We start from the raw sequence: 22,774 nt of genomic DNA, 5'->3' as shown, positions 1-22,774 counted from the left end.
TTTTTCAGGATAGTCCACAGATCAGTTTCCAGAGCATGGGAACAAGATGGCCAGCTGCATGGAAAGCAGACAGGCTCCCTGATTTCAGGGGACTCTTAGCTGACATCTGGCCATGCACAGAGCCCTTCCCTGTGCCCATCCTCTTGAATGCAGGCTTTTCTGAGCTGGCATTGTGCTGATGGAGCACAGTGAGGCAAACACCATTGCGATGCCAACAGAGGGATGCGGTCTAGACATACCCAAAAGTTCCACTGGAGGACATTTGCGCAGCGGCAACATGGTCCTGGGATCACACCTTCGCAAAGCATTATTCTCTTGCTTCTGGTTCTCTATGACATACTAGACTAGCAAAAGCTGTCCTGCAGATAGCATACTTACCCATCCGAAGTCCCTATTTCCATAACCTGGATTGCTTGTAGTCACCTACTGTGGAGCACCCCCAGGGATGCCTTTCGAAGAAGAAGAGGAGGTTACTCACCTCCTGTAACTAATGTTCTTCAAGATGAGCATCCCTGGGGGTGCTCTGCTACCCTCCCTTCCTCCTCTCTACTTCAGAAACTCAAAAAAGAAAAACGAAAAACAGCAAACATGTAAATTACACTACTCCGCCGGATTCCGGATAGAGAAGGAACTGAAGGGGGGGGGCTGTGCGTGCTCATAGCTACTGGGGGAAGCCCGCACGCTCAGCACACTGTGCATGCACGGACTTTAAGCACTGCTAGGCAAAACTCCATCCAAAGGTGCTGGGAAGCTCAACACCTACTGTGGAGCACCTCCAGGGACACTCATCTCGAAGAACATCAGTTACAGGAGGTGAGTAACCTCCTCTTGCTGAATCTTCTTGGAATCTGAATCTCCTTCACCATGCACAGCTGACTCACTGCATGTCCCCCTTGATCGAGGGACAATGCACTGGGTAGATGCATGTCCTTCCCTGTTCCCTGGTCCTACCTCAGTTCCTACTGGATATTTGTCCAGATCCTACAAGAGGCATTTTTGTAATTTTTGCTCAGCAGAGCACCAGGATGTGTATAGTGGAGATCTGCAGGTTAGGATGGAAGTTCAGCATTGGCACAGCTATGGGAGTCTTCATGTGCGTTGCAGATTAGCTCAGAGATGCACTGAAAAAGCTGCTTGTGGAACCTTGCACACATTTTGCTTACCTCTCATCCAATCTGTCATTCCCTTTCCTGAAACCCTCTATTGGAGCTTCTGCTCTCACTGGGGTGTGTTTTCTAGGGCCTGTTCTATACTGACTTTCTTCAGAGCAATCAGAACCATCAGCTGCACTGGGTGCTAATTGCCAGAGGCTCAGAAGGTGGCAGCCACCAATGTTGACATTGAATCTGTACATTTGTCAGTGGCCTGTAGAAGGATATGGGGTTAAATTGAACAGTGGTACCATTGTGCACATGCAGTCTGGCTAGTCAAGAGGCATTACTATTATGGAGTGCAAAGTACTAGGAATGTTTGGGTATTTCAGTGTAATATTAACCTTTTCCTGGCACAGGCAGGCAAGATAACCTCATGGGAAACCATGTCCATGTCCCAGTGAGTACTGACCAGTTGAGATATTTGGTCAACTCCTTGGCTTAAGTTTTTTTTTATGATAGTGTTTGTTTTCCCCTTTTGTCACCTGCTTGACATGTTGCTCTCTTCATTCTGCCTGCTGTGGCAGGGCTCCAGATATTTTCACTCACTGCTGAAGAACTAGTGCAAATTAAATCAACTTGTGAGAGAGACAGGAGAGAACTTTCCACTCCTCCTTGACCAGCTCTCTCCATTTGCTTATTTCCCCAAAAGAGCCCGGAATGCCAGGGAGCATTCCAGGGTCAGAGGAATTTTTTTAAAATTTAGTGCTGATGAATGTTGCCAGATAGACTATCCCTTGTATGCCCATTGCACTGACAACAGCAGTGTGCATGCTGCTCTGTACCATCCTTCTCCTTGACCTGGAAAAGCTGTGGTGGTAGATTGGGTTTTAGTCTGATTAAATCTTTGTCTGATGAGATTGTCAGTTGATGTGCACCTCTCTATTAGAAACTGGGCAGAGACTGTCTGTCCTTTTTACATGGGTCCTTAACCAGAGGCATACCTATCCCTGGAGATACTCAGAGGTCTTTCAGGAGGTATATCATCTCATTTAGATATATGTAAAGCCCTGCAAATCCACAGATATCTGCAGGTATTTGCATATGCAGATATGGATATCTGCAGTTCATTTTTGCAGATACAGATGTGGATGCAGATACAAATTTTGCATCTATATACTTACAAATTTGCAGGTATCCACATCTGTGGAAGTCAGTGTGGATATCCTTTTAGTGGGTACAGATGTGGCTATGGATACAAATTTTGTATCCATGCAGGTCTCTAGATATTTGCCTAGTTTTACAGTACGCAAAATTGTAAATAGACAATGACTTGTTTATACTGCTCTATATAATATGTGTAAATACAATATTCATATTCCAGTTGATTTATAAATATATAGTAAAAATGAGAAAGTCAGAAGTTTTCTGATAATAGAAAACTGATAATAGAGTGCTGGGACATGTATGTATTTTTACAACTGATTTTGTAAGCAAGTAGTTGAGTGAAACTTGGGGATACACAAGACATATCAGGATCCTGAAAGGGTTACAGTAGTCTGGGACATTGACAGCCACTCACCTAGGATATCGAACAGCCAACAGATTATTATATTTTTCAGCAATTGTGGATTGGGCCAGAGTCAAAACAGCAATCTCAGGGTGAAAGACTCTATAACCCATGAGCAGTCCCTTCTGCTACCGACTATAACAAGCTTCTGAGGAAAATTACACAGGAAAATACCATGAGATTAATCTGCGAAGAAGCTGGCAAATCAGACATACAGTCAAAGATGTGAATAGGTGCAGAAAGGGGTGAGGGCTCTGTCAAATATGTTTTCTATCCAGCTGAACAGGTGGCCATTGGAGTATAACAGTTGCAAGTGCATTTGTTTAAGATACAGACTATGTTCGCTGTTCCCGTAGTGTGAGACTGAGTCAGGAATGAAGGCAACACAGTTATTGCAGGTGGCACGGCAAGGTTCAAACCGTGTGTAATTCTAATACCCTCTGAGTCCATTTGTCTCCATGGGATATGAGCCAGTGGAACATATGATAGGCTTCATTTATATGCTTGAGCAGCTGTGGAGTCCGTCCCACTCAGCAGGAAGCTGGGCATGAAATACATTTGGAATGGCTCTAGCTTGTGGTTTTTCCCTTCTCATGAACTGCCTCTTGTTCTTTCTCTTGCTTTATCTTCTGTCTCACTCCAGGGTATGCTCCTGTCACGGGTATGTGCCACCCACTACGCAGTTGCACTCTCAACCATGAGGATGGTTTCTCCTCAGCATTCGTGGTTGCCCACGAGACCGGCCATGTGTAAGTCAGCGTAGGAGACAGTTGGACATTTTATCTTTTTTTTTTCATGATTGTATAGTGGCTCATCAGGCTGTTTAGTCTCCCTAGCTCAGCACTAACATATGCAGTCGATTTGCTGCTATATGAGAAGTTGTGATGTGATGAAATAATGGCCCTCCAAGTTACTAACATGGCTGCTAAAACTGGCAAATATAGGAGTGAATCAGTCTCTTTTTTGTATAGTGAGACCAATGAACAACTCAAGAGCAATCTCTGCATTGGAGTCTACAGTCTACATGTCTGCATATCACAGTCTATCACCTTCTCACTAGAATGAATATAGACATTAAATGCATTTGGATTTTGTGTTTTGTTTCTAAATGAATTGTAGGTGGAAGTGCTTTAAAGTGGACAGAAACATAAAACCTCACTTACTGTGCATGTATAGCTATAGTAAATCATAACCTCCAAAGATATTTAATTCCCAGACACATTCTGATATATACACATGCCCCAGGTTGTCTGTCTGCTTCTCTAGTGGACATAGCAACCTCTCAATCAGATAGAGAGTGATTCAAGGGGCTGTGAGAGGGAATCATGGGATGAATCAAAGATAGCAATATTTGGTGTGTAGAGAAGGAAATATTTCCAAAAGTAAGAAACACTAGACTTTGAGCAAAGTGATAGAAAACCCTATTGTCTGAGTAATTTCAAACTAGACTGGACAAACAGTCTGTAAAATATTGTTATGAGCAATCTTGATAATAGATCTCTTCCATCTAGTTTCTGTTAGTCTGTTTTCAGCATTGCTAAAGACAATATATATATATGTATTCAGTGGCAACTCACCCCCTGCATTAACACAGAGCTAAAGTTGCTTGTTGGTATATCATCTCCTACTCGAATGATGACTTGAGCAAAAAAAAAAAAAAGTTTTGACAACCAGGAAATACAGTCATTCACTTTCACTCACAGAAGTTCAGCTAGTACTATTAGGGTATGTCTAGACTTCATCCCTCTGTCGGCAGAGGGATGCAGATTAGGCAGGTCGACATTGCAAATGAGGCAGGGATTTAAATATCCCGTGCCTAATTTGCGTAAAAATGGCCACCACGTTTTGATGACTAAGCACTTTGTTGGCAAAAAGCGGCAGTCTAGAAGAGGATCTGTTGAGAAAGAAAGCCTTTTTCGACAGATCCCTTATACCTCCTGCAAGGAGGTTTACAGGTTCACATATCTAAATTGTGTTCCATGGCACAAAAAATTATTGTTTGGTGTTCCTCGGTCTTAAAAAGTTTAAGAAACACTGATCAAGATGAAATGTTATCTGCTGAGACCTGTAGTGTTTGCAACTCTTCCATTTCTAGGACATCATTATTAAGGATGTCAGCTGTGAAGATTTAGATGCTTCTACCAAAAGTTCCTGTCTTAGACAAAGACTTTTCTTATACCATTGTGTTGAGCCTGGGTCATACCCAATCAGCCAGCTCATAGTTTTAATAGCCATCGCTGGCAAGTTCAGTTCCTTGCATTTTATTCCTGCTCTGTCTCCATGCAGAACTACACTCTTACTGGTGCTGGAATTGCATAGTATGTTGAAAAGTGTCAACAGTTGGTCCAACTAGTGGAAGAGTCATGTTGAATATGCCTCCTTCCTCACCCACTTCAACAGGCTTTTACGGGAAATACTCATATTCAAAATGCTGATAACTGTTTTTCTGGCACATCCCTTTGGGACACAGCTCACTGGCTTTTTTAACAGGTTAGGTATGGAACATGATGGCCAGGGGAACCGATGTGCAGATGAGACCAGCATGGGAAGCATTATGGCACCGCTGGTGCAAGCTGCATTCCACCGTTACCATTGGTCCCGATGCAGCAAGCAGGAGTTGAACCGATACATACAGTAAGTAGGTCAATTTCAACAACTATGATTTACACCAGCCAAGGGCAACCTAAACTAGTGAGTGGGCCGCGTGGGTGGCCCTCCTTCTTCTCAATGGGCCGCAAGATTGTCATAACCAAGACGGTCTCCCAGGATAGGGTAGTTTTGCTAACTGTACTTGCATACTGAGAATTTGCAGGGTATGCTGACTGAGCTGTAGCAGCGCTCACACTGGAAGAAGAGGGGGTATGTCTACACTACCCCGCTAGTTCGAACTAGCGGGGTAATGTATGCATACCGAACTTGCTAATGAAGCCCGGGATTTGAATTTCCCGGGCTTCATTAGCATAAAGCCGGCGCCGCCATTTTTAAAAGCCGGCTAGTGCGAACCCCGTGCCGCGCGGCTACACGCGGCACGGGCTAGATAGTTCGAACTACGTAGCCATTCCGAACTATCTGTACTCCTCGACAACGTGATTACTCCTCGACAACGTGGGGGTTGCCCAAGGCCCCACACTTCCCTAGAACAGCCCTGCTGGTCAGGGAGAGGCTCTCACAGGCAATGTCGAGCCCTGCTGATTGCACACAACAAATAATGTACTCGACTCACCCGTGGTGAGTAGATTACAACCCGGAAGAGCCGGCGCAGAGCGATCTGCGCATGCACAGAACGATCTGCACATGCGCAGAGCGCAGAATTGCACGGCTGGTGAGCGGGGCTCACGTTGCTCGGGGAGGAGCCTTTGGGTAAGGGGGGATCAAAAGGGAAGGGGTGGAGTGAGGCGGGTGGGAGCAGAGCAGAGCCGGAATGAGAGTGGGGCATACAGCAGGTGGATTGTCCTGGCCCCACATCTGGGGCATTGAGGGGGTGGGGGTTGCCCAAGGCCCCACACTTCCCTAGAACAGCCCTGCTGGTCAGTCTGTTTTTATTGCACAGATGAATGACTGCATGCATTTGTATGAATTAACAGATGCACAGAAGAACGAGTGGAAGCATTTTTATTGTAAAAATACATTTGAATAAGGAAAGCAAAACCAAAAAGAATCTTGTTCAGCCAATATAATAGAGCTGTAACTCTGATCTCTGAACACTGACCTTGAAACATGGTTCTTGCTATGGACTGATGACCATTGCTGAATAGGTTCAGAACATACCATACTCAATACATTAAAATTGTGTTGGGGGGAGAGCCCCGGGTCACTCCAAAGCTCATGTTCATATCTTCACTGAAAATTGCTTATGTGAAGATGACTTCTGCTGAACTGATACTCCGGATCACCTGAGAGAGCCATTCAGAAACACAGCAGAAAAACATGTGACCTCCTCCATGTGACCTGCCTTAAGAAACCAGGCTCTTACTCAAAGGACTGTGCAAATGGTAGCCCGAAGAAAGATGCAGCTATGAGGAAAGCTGAAGTTCACAAAAAGTTTCAGGGCAGGGTTTATACCAGGGGTGAGCAAATTCCGGGCTGCAGGCTGGCTCCGGTCTGCAGGATCAGTCCCTGGCAGCAGCCCCCTCCATGTTTAGCTGCACCTCCATAGCTCTGGTTGGCCACGAATTGTCCTGGTCCATGATGCTTCCCACTATTCGTATTGGTGACGATCAACAGTTCGTGGCCAACCAGAGCTGCAATTCCCAACCCCTGCAGAGGTGCAGGTAAACATAGAGGCAGTGGCCCACCAGGGACTAACCTTGTGGGCTGCCATTTTTTATTGCCTACCCTAGGTTTACTTACTTACACACACACACACACACACACACACACACACACACATCATTGCTATTTAGATGACACATCAAAACTGATATTAAGTACTTTTATAATTTGTGTTGAGCAGTTCACACATTTCTACCTGCAGCGCTCCTGCCTAACCTTTAGACAGGCCAGTGTTGCATCTTAAAGAAAAATGTAGCACACCATTAAGTTGTGCATTTGAACTAACGTTTAAAAAGAATTACTGGAGGGACCTATTTATATAACCAGCTGAATCCTGCCATGATTTGGTTGCTTTTCAATCTTTTTTGTCTTGGGCAGGAGAAATAGCAATAAATTCTGATCTGGAAATAACAACTTTGAATGTGTTTTGACAACAGCACCTATTGCTGATGTAGAGTTTTTCCTTGACAGTCACAATAAGGCATCAGGTAGTGAATTTGCTGTTCTTCACACCAAAGGAGGAGTTGTAGTGATTATGTTCACTACCAAAGAATACATTTTCCGTGAGGGAAATGATGAAAAAATGCACATGCTTATAGTGGCTCTTGTAAGGGTTGCGGGGGATGGTCAAAGACAATAAAGATCTCTTAGTGCGGGGGAGAGTAAGGATAGAGATACGTAAAACTACACAATAAAAAAGAAAGGTGTGATGAAAGAATACATTTTGCAACATTCAACCCAACTTTTTTTTGCCTGATGTCACTGCAGTTCCTATGACTGCCTCCTAGATGATCCCTTTGAGCATGAATGGCCCAAATTACCAGAGCTCCCAGGAATCAATTACTCTATGGATGAACAATGCCGCTTTGACTTCGGCGTGGGTTACAAAACATGCACAGCGGTGAGTATTGTTCCTACTACGATAGGGTTTGTTTTTTTCCTCTTTCTCTTGCTGTAGAATTAAAGGAAGTTCCCTCGGGGACAGATAGTCCTAAGGAGGCAATGGAGAGGGTTGCTTGGTGGTCTTGTGGGCCAAGTGTAGTCCTGGGTAGAGGTGCCATTGTATAGACAACTGCACAATTAACCGATAACCCTGGGCTTATCAGTTAATCTTGTCAGTTACACGCATTTCCCCCCCCCCCCTTTCTGCCTCTGTATCAGAGACAGCAGTGGGAGTGGAGAGCAGGAGTCAGTGCCAGTGGAGAGCTAGCTTAAAAGCTGGCTCCCCACAAGCACTGGATCCACTTGCTCCCCTCACCCCTGCACTGCTTCCTCTGATAGAGAGGCAGCAGCGCAGAGTATGAAGGGGGCAGGCTGCAGCCAATAAGTGCGGGGAGCCGGCTTTCAAGCCAGCTCCCTGCATGAATCAACTTCCACGGACCTGCCTGCTCCCGCCCTTGCTGCCTCCTTCAGAGGCAGTGGGACTAGGGGGAAGGCAGGATCCGTTGCTGGGGAAGCCGGCCTGGGCCTACCACGGACAGAGGCTGCTCTGCGGCAGTAGCCCCTGTCCATGGGGAGCACGGAGCACCTCCCCACACATGGACTGGGGCTGCTGCCACCCTGTGGTCTGCACGGGGAACTGGTTTTTAAACTGGCACTACCACCTGCCACCCCAATCTGCTGCCTCTGTTAGGCAGGGGGGTCCCCGGAAATGGGGCCAGATTGCACTGGCTGCTGGCCCTGCCTCCGAGGACTATCGAATAGTCATGTAACTTCTAAGATTTCATGCGGTTATACAACTATTCAATTACACAATAGCAAACATCCCTAGTCCTGGGATTGGTAGCATCTCCTGATGTCTGTGGGTATTGAGTGGTATGGTTTATTAGCCTTATTTGGTCTCCAGGAGGATTATGATGGAGGGCCTATCTCCAGTCTTTTCCTTTCCCTCGTGTTCACCAGACTGGATCAGAAGTGATAGTGCCTTGTTTGCCCTGATGGAAGAGCTGCATCAAATTTCTGGACTGGGGGTTAAAAGTTCTTCACTCTACCTGCTCTCTTTCTTACATGCTCATCATTTCAGGGCTGGGAGGCCCTAGATGAGGCCATTAGACTATCTACCCATTAAAATAACAGAAGGGCTCTTGTTTGCTTCACAGTTCAGAACCTTTGACCCTTGCAAGCAGCTGTGGTGCAGCCATCCAGACAATCCTTACTTCTGCAAAACCAAGAAAGGGCCCCCCTTGGATGGGACTGAATGTTCATCAGGCAAGGTACCTGTGGTAGTTGGAAGGATACAGACTGGATTCACTATTACTGGGAAATAGACATCACCCTCCTCATAATGTTGCATTAAAAATGTATGTGCACTGTAGGGGTTCACTGTAGGGGGGGGCGTCCGTGTCCCCTGTTTCCCAGACAATGCACTCCTTTGTACGTATTTGGAGTTATCAGGTTTATTAAACTCTATCGCCTTACAAATCCCGTAACGCGATCGATTGCCCTCCACATGCTAGGGAAGGAGGTTCGGGCCCACCCTCGCTCCGAACCCCGACCCAGGGCGCTAAGGTCAGGACTCTGGTCCTCACCTAGCGGAGGGGGTTGAAACCCTAAACTCCCCCGCTCTCAGAGTCCACGCCCCCGCCCTGGGCTGCTTTTTCCCTAGCCTCTGTCCGTGACTAGCCAGGGGACCCCGGGTTAGGACTCACCCAGGGTCTCCAGATCTCTGGCCCGCCAGGCTCTGACTTCCCGGAGATCCGTCTCCCCACCCTCAGGCATGGAGCCTACTTTTAAATTACCCGCCGGACGCGGGGGGATGACGCTCCCCTTGATGTTATCCCGCCGCGCTGCCTTGGGCCTCGGGATGCTGACGTCACTGCGGACGTCATCACGGCCGGTACCCAAGCCCCGCGGACGTGCTCTGTGACAGCGTGATGGGATCTACTGGGTTGGGAGGGCTGAAACATCCCAGCCAGCTGGCTGTGGTGTTCAGCCAGAGGAGGCTGCGCCGTGCTCCAGCTGATTGGGCAGCTTTCCCTCTGCTTCAGCGTACGTGGAGTGTGGTACACCCTGGCTGAGCGCCATGGCCAGCTGTCCAGGCAGCTGCTCCTCTTTGCTCCAGCCCAGCTGACCTGAGCTCAGCCCAGGGAGGCTGTGCCTCAATCCAACTGGGCTGGAGCAAAGAGGAAGGGCTTCCCAATCAGCAGGAGCATGGCGCAGCCTCCCCTGGCTGAGCTCAGAGCAACTGGGCTGGAGCAAAGAGGAGCGGCTGCCCAGCCAGCTGGCCATGGTGATCAGCCCAGGTGCACCCTTCTCTGCAGGAGAGGTGAGTTGGCCCCAGAGGAGGCACACGCTGGGGCTTCCCTGCTCCACGGGGAAAGGAGTCCTGGGAGGAGGCGGGTGCAGGGGACTCCCTGCTCCCACTGGCACTCTGTCCCCTGCTGCAGAACCCTGCCCCCAGCACCCTGTCCCCTCTCCCCCACTGCCACCCTGCCCCCATTGCCACCCTGTGCCCTGCCCCTGCACCCACTAGCACCCTTCCCTAGTAGCATGTCCCCTGCCCCCACCAGCACAGTTGGGGCCACATTAGTGAGACTTGGGGGGGGGGGTTGGAGGAGGGTTTTTTTCAATCTCCCTTGTGTGGCCCCAACTGATTGTTCTGTGGGTCAGTGACCCCTGATTCAAAACAGGTTTCCTGCCTTTCTCATAAATAAAGACAATGGAGAAACTTTTTGTGTTTGACATAGTCTTTATTTAAAAATGAAGCCTGGCCAACAAACCCCCAAGTGGGGCCAAGCCCCCATCTGGCCACAGCATTATAACACTCTTGCACCCCCAGACACTAGATCTGAGCCTATCATAAACTGGAACCCTCTGCCCTGAGCCCCTCACATACCCCAACCCAAATTCCTGCACCCTCACATCCACAAGCCTCGGGCTTGCTTAGTAGCCCAACCTCCATCTGACCTCAATGCTCCCCAGCCTGGAGTCCCCTCCCTGACCCAGTGTCCCCTTCTCCACCTCCCCCTGCATCCAGACTTCCTCCCAGAGCTTGCGCCTCTCTCCCCTTCCCAAACCCAATCCCTTATTCCTACCCCAGAGCCCACACATCTTGTCTCAACCCAGTGAGGGTACAGCTAGACTGCAGGAGTTTTTCCAGGATTCTAGAGATATCCCGGAAAAACTCTTCTGCATCCAGGGACGCGTTTGTTCTTCCATTTTTTTAGTGGAAGAGCAAACATGCTATTTCAGTAACCCCTATATTCCTTGTTCCACAAGGAATAAGGGGGCTGCCAAAAGAAGGGTTTTTTTCTGACAATTGGTCCAATCATGACAGGCTAAATGTTGGAAAAACCTCTTCCTTCAGAAGAATCGGGGGAAAAAAGTGGCAGTGTAGAGTGTATAAGGGCTGGGGATAACAAGTGATGGAGAGGAGGAGAATAGAGAGGGCCAGGCTTCAAGGAAGGGGTGGTCTCTTGGGGGGGAGAAGTGGGGCAGTAGATCTTCACTTGTTTTGAGATTTAAAAAGAGATCTTGGGTTTAAAAAGGTTGGAGACCACTGAACCCGTATGTCTATGTTCAGACAATGGCTTTTCTTCCTCACAGAGCATCTGCTTCTGCTCCTGCTGCTTGGTTCTAAAGTGCTTGTTAACTTTGTGATATTACAATCATAGCCATGGTAACAGCCTGTGATGTCAATAATTCACAATTATGACTTCATCACAGGATCTGTCTACTTCAGGGTTTCTTATAATGCACATTGTGGCTGTATACAAGTGCCAGTGAGTCAGAAGAGCAGCTGGAGTGTTGTTCAGACATGAATCCCGGAGGCAATGACAGCAGAAAACTGCATTTTTTGAAGACGGTGCCCTTCCCCCTGACTTATTTGAAGAGGAAATATAGATATAAAATGTTTAGCTGTTGTGCAGTGAAGCCTCCTGTTCCATATTATGCCAACATTTTGGAACATTCCCTTAACTCCTATCCTTAATTTTGCCCTGGTTGATAGGTATATCTCCATATATATCTCATACAGCTGAAAGGGACTTTGAAAGGTCATTGAGTCCAGTCCACTGCCTTCATAGCAGAGCCAAGTACTATTCCTGACAGATTTGCCCCAAATCCCTAAATGGCCCCTTCAAAGATTGAGCTCATAACCCTGAGGTTAGCAGGCCAATGCTCAAACCACTGAACTATCCCTCCTCTGTTATGGGGTGTGTTCATGTTACATGTAATGGTGGTGAGGGTGCTGAGACCGTAACATCCGTAGACTGAAATCTGTGGTTTATCCATGCAACAAGCATAGTATGGGCAGTGTGACCTCATTGTATCAGTGTTTCTCAATTCAGACCATGAGCTGAAACTATCTTTCTATAGGTGAAAGATCTTATGAATTATCTTTCTAGAGGTGAAAGTAAGTTCACTCTACAGACCTGCTCACTTCCCTTCCTCTCTCCTGTGGCCAGTTGTGGTGATGGTTTGATGTCAAGAATCCTTGTCCGTTGGGGTCTGGACTGAAATAACCAAGGGTATGTCTACACTACCACCCTAGTTCAAACTAGGGTGGTAATGTAGTCAACCGGAGTTGCAAGTGAATCCCGGGATTTGAATTTCCCGGGCTTCATTTACATGTTGCCGGGCGCCGCCATTTTTAAATGTCCGCTAGTTCAGACTCCGTGCCCCATGGCTACACGCGGCACGAACTAGGTAGTTCAGACTAGGCTTCCTATTCCGAACTACCGTTACTCCTCGTTCCACATGAAATAAAGAGGAATGACAAAGGGAGGCAGAAGAAACAGAGACGAGATGACTGCCTCAGGTCACACAGCCATTTAGTGGCAGAGCTAGGAATATAACAGGTCTTTTGCTTCCCAATCTAGTAAGTCCTGCTAAAATGCTTATAGTTTGTTATTTTTTTCCCATATTTTACTGCCACCTTACACTTATTTTCCTACTGTTTGGGAACTTTCCTGTTTGGCAAATATTTTGGTACCTGGTTTCTCAAGAAGCAAGCCAGTCTTTTTCAGAAGTTACCAAATGCTTTTGAGATAAGGCAAGTCATTTTCTAATCAAACTAATATTTGCTCCTTAGAATCAGATTCTGAAATTCATACTCAATTTTTCTTGTAGCAAAATTCCAACTGACTTCAACAACTTTTGCTTACAGAAGGGCTCAGGAAGCCTGTTTTGGCTGATTATTCTTATTTGATATCCTATAGAACACAAAAGTCAATCCAAAAAAATGTAAAAAGCTACCGAATATTGAATGCAAACAGACTTTTGCAGACTGCAGCACTAGTGACAGGGATTATTGGCATAATCAATGCAGTACATGTAGGAGCGTCTGAACAGACTGAAAGTTAATAGTTGAGGGAAAGCCAAGCAGTGAACCCCCAAAAAGCTTACATAAAAAGGAATCTTAAAGAGCATCTCTTTCAGGTGAATCATCTAATGATGTGTGGTTGTGCATTCAACAGCTTCTGGCAAGCTTTGTGCATTCATAGGTAACAAACGTGAACTTGTCCTCCTGTACGTTGTGCCTCTGTCTCTACAGGAAGTGGGGCAAACATACATTAGTGTCATGAATAAACAGTGGCCATTGTGTTTTTCAGTTTCTGAGATACAAAGTAATGATTTAAAACAAAATAAAACACCACAAAAACCACTCCAAACAAACCAGATGCAAGATTTTCAGTTGGTGTAAATCATTATATTGACTGCAGTTGAATTATGCTATTGTGCTCCAGATGAGGGCCTGGCCCTATATAGTTACCAACTAGAGGACATTCTTCCTCCATTTTTAACAGTTCTAAGGAAAGTCACTTTTTTGAGCCTCAGCTGCTTGACAGTGTTCCTCTGGTGCATTCTAGACTGTTAGTCTTGGCCACAGAATCATTCTAGGCTCTTGTGGCACAGCCAAAGGATTTGGATTACTTTGCCATCTGTGGGATGCACTCTGCAGTCAGCAATAATTAGATGCAGGGTACCAAGCCCAAGGCCAAAGTCAACAAAAACCATGGCTCAGGTCTTGGGGTGCCATGCTGCCACTTCGTGCCAGTGCTACTCCATTATTGGAATCTGGGCACAGAACTAGCATAACCAGCTACACGGTTTCCTCCAAATGTAGCTCCCCACCCCTGGGATGCCAGCATAAAAGGGGTGGCTGAGAGAAAGGAGGCATGGCTAGGACATCTCTATGTTCTGACAGTGCCCCAGTGCTGTATGTGCTCTTTAGGACCATTGGCAACCTGAATTTAGAGCAGCTTTTGTTACTCTTTCTGAACAGAGCTATGTGCTCTCTGGTGGCAGCTGAAGTTCTGGGTTCAGGCAATTTTCATGGAGATTAATCTCTGATTTATGGGAGATTTTGCTATGACATTGGTTACTGAATTTTGTGTCTGGGCAAGTGAGGTGTTCGTTGCATTAGTGAGTACCAAATGTAGTAGAGGCAAGTGCTATATCAGCTCTCTGCTAATGCACCTCAACCCACATCTGTGATGTCAGTTGTTGTGTTGGCCCTGGGACACAGAGAGCTGTACCTGTGCAGTGAACCCTGCCAATCTGTTCCTAGCTCTCTTCTGAGCATAAGTTTTACCTAATGTGATGTGAACAAATGGGACCCCGGATGAAACCATCAAACTCAGCTAACTTTCATTGGTGACTTATGTCAGATTTGAATTTGGCTCGTTAGTTCATTAGCCCACAGTTCCACCTAAGCCCCCGAGACCTTTCTTTATTAGGTTCTCCGCTTCACAGTCGCCACTGTCTGTCATGTCCATCTGACCAATGGGAGTGGGAGAACCAGATTCTAAACCTTGTGGTGATAGAACTGCTCTGCTCACTAACACTGGACAGTTCTGAAGAGGCAGGTGTTCAGGTAACCCCTGTTTCTTCTCCTGTTCCAGTGGTGTTTCAAGGGTCACTGCATCTGGAAGACTTCAGAGCAGCCTTACAGCCAGGATGGCAGCTGGAGTTCCTGGTCCAAATTTGGCTCCTGCTCCAGGACATGTGGGGGTGGGGTGCGCTCCCGCAGCAGGAACTGCAACAACCCACCGTAAGTTTGGCTTTCTGCTAATTCTCTTAGTGCTTGCCACATTGTACCTGGCAAAGAGCAAGGCCCTCCTCCTTCTCCCTCCCCAGTGGGTCAGTCACCAGGAAGGAGAGAGTGTTGCTCTGGACAATTGAGTAAGTTGGAGAAAGGAAGGGACATACATACCTATGTACCACAGCACTGAGTGCCAGAGCATTAAAGGAACTCTCTTTCCCAGTGCCTAGCAAACTTCAGTCATATGCTTGTCCATCTGTTCTATAGCTCAGCTCTGTACTATAAGTCATGGGCAGCTCTTATGGTCAAATATATAAGATGGGATTGTCAAAGGAGCCTGAGGGAATTAGGCTCTTAGCTCCTATAGGATTTGTCTTCTGCTCCCTTAGGCTCCTTTGAAAATCCCAGCTATAATCCCTAATTTAAACACTGAGATACAATTTGTTTAACTTCTTGTCTTCACATGCACCTAATAGGATTGAAGCTTGACGTAATCAAACTGAGCTGGTCACCTTCCTGCAACCCAGAGGAGAGCCAACATTAAGAACTGCTGTCAAGGCAGATGGGCTCCAAACAGCTCGAACCCAGCTTCTTGGTTCAGTAGCCTGTTGATAGCAGCTAGCAGTTATGCCTATGCATGTGTACTTTGTACCACTTCATTGCTCTTATCTGCTGGCAGGGGATCAAAATCCTAACCTGTGAGCCAAGTGTGCTCCCATGGACTCTCAAACTGGCACAAAGTTGATAGTGGTAGGTATGAATTGTAGGCTCCCCACTTTGGTGCTTTCAGTGACTAACACGATATAAATAGGTCTTTCTGTGCATATGTATAGGTGTTTGTCCTTTAATGTGAGCATAGTTTAGACTTGGCTATGGGAAAGTCAGTCACGTAAAGAGAAAAAAGGTTTCATAGAGATCTTTGGACAGTGTTACTAGAGTTAAAGTTTTCCTGGGTCCTCATGCTGTTGTTCTAGAACAGAGGAACTTCCAGACTTCACAGAGTCAGTCATGAAGGCCTGTCTCACACAAACCCAAGTAGAACTGTGGTGCATCACCCCTTGCTGAAATAGTTTCACAATTCTTTATTCCCCTTTTTATTTTCTAGTCCAGCCTATGGTGGGCGCCATTGTCCAGGCGCCATCTATGAGTACCAGGTATGCAATACTGAAGAGTGTCATGGCCCCTATGAAGATTTCCGTGCCCAGCAGTGTTCTAAGCGGAACTCCTACTATACCCACCAGAACTCCAAACACACCTGGCTTCCTTATGAGCACCATGATGGTGAGTGGAAATGGAGCATTTGGCCAGGCAGTGCTAGTGTAGCCATTGACCAGATGTGTGTGGGCTGTGTACATCTTCAGGGGACCATTGAGAAGAGATTGGAGAGGCTACAGTATAGTAATAGGGATAGCTGTTTCTTTGGACAGTTTTGGAATTGGCTCTGGGTTACCACAATTTATGGCCTCTGTGGGTTTTTTCCTTGCTATTGGAATGACACTGCTGCCACCACTGTTTGCCTACTGCAGTGGCTCCTACAAGTATACTTGATTATCTCTTCCACCTTGCTAGGACACTATCAAAGCCGTGTTGTCATTTAAAGAGAAAAAAATTGAATTGGTTTTTCTGTGATATCTTTCATACGTGTCTGATTTCAGTGCTCTTTAAAGACAAGGGGTGAAAAGCTCCATACTCCATCACCAGTCCTTCGGGTTCTCCAAAATCACCATCTCTTACTTACAGAAGTCTGTGTTGAGGGTTTCCACTACAAGAGCTAGGGACACCACAAGCACATAAAATACAACAGGAAATTGCTCTTTGCGTTAATTACAAGGGAAATAAAGACCTCTGCATCTAAAGGTATGTCTACACTTGCACCCTCTTTCGAGAGACAGATGCAAATGAAGACATTTGAAATTGCAAATGAAGCTGGGATTTAAATATCCTGTGCCTCATTTGCATATTTGTGTTATGGTGCTATTTCGAAATAGCACTATTTCGAAATAACAGATGCTGTTAAGACGCAATTATTTCGAGAGAAAACCCTTCTCTTGAAATAACTGGTAAACCTCATTGTATCAGGTATAAGAGTTATTTTGAGTGAAGGTTTTTTCTCGAAATAACCGTGTCTTAACAGCATCTGTTATTTCTAAATAGTGCCATAACGCAAATATGCAAATGAAGCACGGGATATTTAAATCCTGGCTTCATTTGCATCCCTCTCTCAAAAGAGAGTGTAAGTGTAGATATACGCAAACTGATTTTCAGATATATAAGGACCATGTGCCTTGGGTGTTCCTTGATGCAGTCCATAAGTTGATCTTACTGACATCATGGTTGGGGAGAGTGAAGACAAGGCAGCAGAATAAGGGAATTATAACCAGTTCTCTGATCTCTCCCCCACCATCTTTCACCCATAGGCTGTGTCTAAACTACATCCTTCTTTCGACAGAGGGATGTAAATTAGACACTTTGAAAGTGCAAATGAAGCGGGGATTTAAATATCCCGCGCTTCATTTGCATAACCACGTCATGACACGGTCTAGATGCGGTTCTTTCAAAAACGGCACGCTTTTTCAAAAGATCCTGTACACCTCATTTTTTGAAGATATTTAAATCCCCGCTTCATTTGCACTTTCAAACTGTCTAATTTGCATCCCTCTGTCGAAAGAGGGATGTAGTTTAGACACAACCATAGGGATCTCTGATGCAGGATCTCTATGTGTTTTAAATATAAATGTATCTGTCTGCTCTTTTTAGATTGGCTTTTTGTCCCTTTTTTACAATCTTTTCATAACATAACGTATTGTTTTACGCTGCAAATTCTGTCCTTAGATATGCACAACTCTCATTGTATTTAAGGAAGCAAATACCAGCTGACTTAATGTGTTGGCAGTTGCGAGGATGTCAGTGGTATTTGCATGTGCGAATCTGCAGGCAGAGTTTGGTGTTTCATTACATACAGAATAATTTCAGATTTCTACAGGGTGTTGAAGTAGCTTGCCCAGTCATGTCCTTCTTACAGCAGGGCCAACAGCCACCATGGGCCAAGGGGCAAGGTGGGGGGCGGAGCCTTGGGCGGAAGGGGCAGGGCCAAGGACAGTCTGTCCTTAGCACAGCCTGGAGCAATTCAAAGGGACCCAGAGCTCCAGGCCCCTTTGAAATACTGGGCCCTGGGGCAGTGTCCCCTTTGCCCCCCTGGCAGAAGGTATGCCTTTTAAGGTCACTCTGGGGGCCCAATAGTTTCTTTGGCTGCTGGGCAAGGTATGGGGGGCAACTTTGCATCCCCAGAAGGGTCAGAACGGAGGGTATGTCTACACTACCCCGATAATTCGAACTAGCGGGGTAATGTAGGCATACCGCACTTGCAAATGAAGCCCGGGATTTGAATTTCCCGGGCTTCATTTGCATAAGCGGGGAGCCGCCATTTTTAAAACCCCGCTGGTTCGAACCCCGTGCAGCGCGGCTACACGGGGCATGAACTAGGTAGTTCGAACTAGGCTTCCTAGTTCGAACTACCGTTACTCCTCGTGAAATGAGGAGTAACGGTAGTTTGAACTAGGAAGCCTAGTTCGAACTACCTAGTTCGTGCCCCGTGTAGCCGCGCTGCACAGGGTTCGAACCAGCGGGGTTTTAAAAATGGCGGCTCCCCGCTTATGCAAATGAAGCCCGGGAAATTCAAATCCCGGGCTTCATTTGCAAGTGTGGTATGCCTACATTACCCTCCTAGTTCGAACTAGGAGGGTAGTGTAGACATACCCCTAGAGTGGAAGGGCCAGGGTCAGGGCCAGAGTCAGCCAGCCCTCAGTACTGCCCAGAGTGTGGTGCAGAGACCTCCCTCCCCCAGCCTTCAGAGCCATGCAGAGTGGCACTCCAGCAGCAATTTAAAGGGCCCCAGAGCTCCAGCTGCCACAGTAGCAGCAACTGCCCTCTGCCCCTCTCCTATTGGCGGGCCTGGATCACTTCATTTGCTGGCTCTGCCAAAGTCAGATCTTAATAAGTTGTGGTTAACATTCACCTGCCTAAATTTGTTGTAAGAGAATATAGAATACTCAGTGGCAAAAGTAGGAGGGAATTGGAGATAAGAAGGGAATGGGTCTGGAGAATATTCTAATCAAAAGTAGCAAATTCCTCTTATGAAGATAATTTTGACTCCATTGTGCGTCCATGGACATGGGTTTTCCAATGTTTTGCTGCAGATGCTCAGAAGTGTGAGCTGATTTGTCAGTCACAGGAAACAGGAGATGTGGTGTTCATGAACCAGGTGGTTCATGATGGTACCAGATGCAGCTACAGAGACCAATACAGCGTCTGTGTCCGGGGGGATTGTGTGGTACGTATGTCACCAGACTTGGGGCCTAACAGTATTGGCCTGTCCACTATTCAGATGAGAGGAAAAGAGAAAGAGCAAGCATGCACCTTTCTGGAGTCAGCAAAATCTTAAACATTTATACATTTTTTCATACTTTTCTATAGAAGTCTAAAATTCCTTTCTGAACTGGAGCACTGTGTGAGAAGCAAATATAGAAAAGGTTCAGGTGTGCTTTTACCCTGGCTTCTCTAGCAATCAAAATGATAGGAAAGCTATGCATGTGTAAGAAACAATTCATGTGCATGGCACTTGCAATGTGAGGAAGCCCATTAGATACTTTGCTCCAGGTTGTTTTATTGCATCACACTGTTGTCAGAAACAGAGACTCAGAGGGGTTTCCACTGCGGAGTGACTGATCATACTGGTAGAGGGGCTAAGACTTCCATCCAAAGCTGGTATCCAGCTTTGGACTTGGAGCTTTCACATGTGTGTGTGGGGGGCGGGGAACACGACTTGGAGCTATCTTATGGTGGTCAAGAGGAAAAGAGACTTGAACCAGGACAACCCTAAAGAGTTGCATCAGCCTAAAAGCTCTTGAGCACCATAAAAGGAGTAGGGCATAGGATATCAGATTTGTCTCCCCAATTGGCATGATGTGAGTGACTGATGATTCAGCAACTGGCAGAATTTTGTGAAGGCTTGCACTGAAAAGTCACTACCATGCTCCCCTGCCATATACATCTCCACAGTTTTTATACTGCTTTCAGGCTGGAAGGTGGCTAATGTGCAGGGTTAGCTATGAGGTGTGTTGCCTGCCTTGAATTTTGAAGCTCTACATATATGATCTTTTTTTTAATAATCTCTTTTTCTCCCTCTGGTGACAGCATGTTGGATGTGACAAGGAAATTGGCTCCTTAAAGCAGGATGACAAGTGTGGTGTTTGTGGGGGTGACAATTCCCACTGCCGGACGGTGAAAGGAACTTTCATCAAGTCTCCAAAGCAGCCAGGTGAGAGTCTGGCCCCAGAGTAGGGGAAGAGTATAGCTTTAATACACGTTTGCACATAACAAATATAACCAGGGTAAAACTTACTCTCAGCTCTGCCTGTGTAAACCTATTCTAGAGTAAGCTCTGTTGAAGACCATTGGTCCTACAGATATACGATATGATGTATGAGATGTACAACTACATCTCGTAGTTTATTATCAGTAGTAGTAGGGTTTATTTGTATTAACCGTAATGCCTAAGGGCCTTAGTTGTTTGCAAGGAGCCCATTGTGACAAGCAGTCTACAAACTCAGAGCAGAAAGATGGTTAGAGTGGTATTGCTGCTGAAATGAAGACTGTCTTTCTAGCCACAAGAGTATCCATAGGCTCAGAATGCTTGCTTATGCCAGTGGCACATTACTTAACAGGCTCTTGCATACAGGCTTTGTGTTTTGTAATTTAAAAAACATATTGAAAAAGAGGAGTAGACCTTTGCCTTACTCTGTAGACACTAGGTAAACACCATTAAAGCCCAGAAATTTAATGGGCATATGCTCAGAAGTGACAGTCATCAGCGTATCATTACTTACTGACTTCAGTGGTGCTCTGCTGGTTGACAGTACCTGAGGGTGTGGTCCTCAGTAACTGACAATGTGATAGCTCCCAACTGTGCTTGGTCTTGTGTTAACTGAGTGAGGGTCCCATCATTTCTTTAGTTAATTACAGTTACTTATTTATGGGATCTATTTCTTTCTGTCTGACTATTATCTGGCTATTTATGATGATTCAAGCTATTGCCCATCACTGATGTAAGGCACTAGAGGAAAAAACTGCCGAGAAGTTACGGTTCTTACACCATGGTGAATTAAATGTTAAACTGCACAGACTGGCATAACATAAGAGGTAGGGATCACCAAATGAAATGAATAGGTTGCAAGTTTAAAACAAACAAAAGGAAGTTTTTCTTCACATAGCACACAGTCAACTTGTGGAACTCCTCATCAGAAGATGTTGTGAAGATGAGAACTTTACAGCATCTTCCAAAGCCTGCTGACTTCAGATCAGGCTCTGGTTGCCTGTTGAGTCCAAGGCTGAGGTGGTCCTCCAGAAAACCCTTGGGCTACATCTACACTGGCAGCTTCTTGTGCAAGAACTGTTTTGCAGAAGAGTTCTTGTGCAAAAGTCTTCCACAAGAGCGTGTCTACACTGGCATGTGCTTTTGCGCAAGAGATGTGCTTTTGCGCAAGAATGTCTATGGCAGTGTGGATGCTGTCTTGCGCAAGAAAGCTCTGATGGCCATTTTAGCCCTAGAGGCTTCTTGCGCAAGAAATTCATATTGCCTGTCTACACTTCCCTATTGCGCAAGAGCTCTTCTGCAAAACAGTTCTTGCACAAGAAGCTGCCAGTGTAGACGTAGCCCAAGCATTTTCTGGAGGATCACCCCAGCCTTGGACTCAACAGGCAACCAGAGCCTGATCAATGGGCAACTAGAGCTCTTGCGCAAGAGGGCTTATTCCTCGTGGGGAGAGGAATAACTCTTCCGGAAGAAGCTCTGTTTTCCGACGCTGTACTGTACATTTACTTGCGCAAGAACACGTGCAGTGTAGACACCCGGCAAGTTTTTGTGCAAGAACATTTGTTCTTGTGCAAGAAGCCGCCAGTGTAGATGTAGCCTTGATGTGCTGGGAAGAGGCTATCTCAGCTACTGCTTCCCTATCTGGGCCCACAGGTGGCAGCTTCGTTTAGCTCTCTGCTGTGCCTTGTGAAGGTTATGGAGCTTGCCTCTGTGGTAGATCAGCCTGAGCCTCCAACCTTGCCATCTTCAGTGCATGTTATAAGACTGCCATCCTCATGTAGGTATTTTGCTTCTTGGAGTCTGACCCCTCTAATAAAACACTATGAAGGAAGTGAGAAAAAGCTTTGCTGAGGGTACTGCTTTCCATAAGAGTGCTGAAGATGCTGTTGTAACTTTAGCAATCCATGTGAAAATAAGGTTTTACCTATTCACCTGATCTTTTCCAGGGGTTAGGAGAAGGTCAAAAGAGTGGAAAGGCAAGAGCCATTTTAGAGAAACATGGTGTTGCAAGAAGGGAGAGATGTGATAGGTGCAAGGAAGAATGCAAAGGTTAGCCACAGAATGCTGAGAACCTGATCAGGAGACGAGAAGTTTTGCAGGATTGGGATAATCAGAAAGAGAGTGACAGGAAGCTAGAGCTCTCATTGAAGTAAGAAGTAGGGAGAAGAAGGGGAGCTAGGAGACTGTTAGTTAAATCTTGGGGAAGCTTCACGAGAGGAAACAGGGAGTTATGAGAGAACTGCAGAATGGGAGGGCAAACAACTCCGATTCACATACATTCTAGAATCCACATTTTGTTGATGATTAGTTGAATTAAATGACTGGATCATGCATTTGACCCATAAGTTAATACAAACATAGATTTCCTGTTACCTCAGTAAACTGCCTCCTAGTGTTTTGCTGTATTTATGATTAGCACTGTTGGGTTGGGGCTGATCCTTCAAACATAGAGTTATATAAACCAATCTTTTACAAAGATCAGCAAA

General features: G+C 46.1%; 1 protein-coding gene across 3 annotated transcripts in view; it reads left to right on the top strand.

Annotated features, from left to right (window-relative positions):
• The window catches only part of ADAMTS14 (ADAM metallopeptidase with thrombospondin type 1 motif 14), a 145,209-nt gene that overhangs the window by 107,642 nt on the left and 14,793 nt on the right, over nucleotides 1-22,774 (top strand). For all 3 annotated transcript variants that reach the window (XM_075934972.1, XM_075934973.1, XM_075934971.1), the window contains 8 exons: nucleotides 3,305-3,410; nucleotides 5,152-5,295; nucleotides 7,702-7,834; nucleotides 9,033-9,146; nucleotides 14,778-14,926; nucleotides 16,023-16,198; nucleotides 19,114-19,247; nucleotides 20,111-20,234. In XM_075934972.1, coding sequence (XP_075791087.1) covers nucleotides 3,305-3,410; nucleotides 5,152-5,295; nucleotides 7,702-7,834; nucleotides 9,033-9,146; nucleotides 14,778-14,926; nucleotides 16,023-16,198; nucleotides 19,114-19,247; nucleotides 20,111-20,234 — 1,080 coding nt within the window. The remainder of the gene's footprint in view (nucleotides 1-3,304; nucleotides 3,411-5,151; nucleotides 5,296-7,701; nucleotides 7,835-9,032; nucleotides 9,147-14,777; nucleotides 14,927-16,022; nucleotides 16,199-19,113; nucleotides 19,248-20,110; nucleotides 20,235-22,774) is intronic.

The sequence above is a fragment of the Pelodiscus sinensis genome, chromosome 8 (genome assembly GCF_049634645.1).
Source record: "Pelodiscus sinensis isolate JC-2024 chromosome 8, ASM4963464v1, whole genome shotgun sequence".
In the NCBI taxonomy this organism is placed as follows: Eukaryota; Metazoa; Chordata; order Testudines; family Trionychidae; genus Pelodiscus; species Pelodiscus sinensis.
This window is presented reverse-complemented; position numbering and strand designations above follow the sequence as displayed.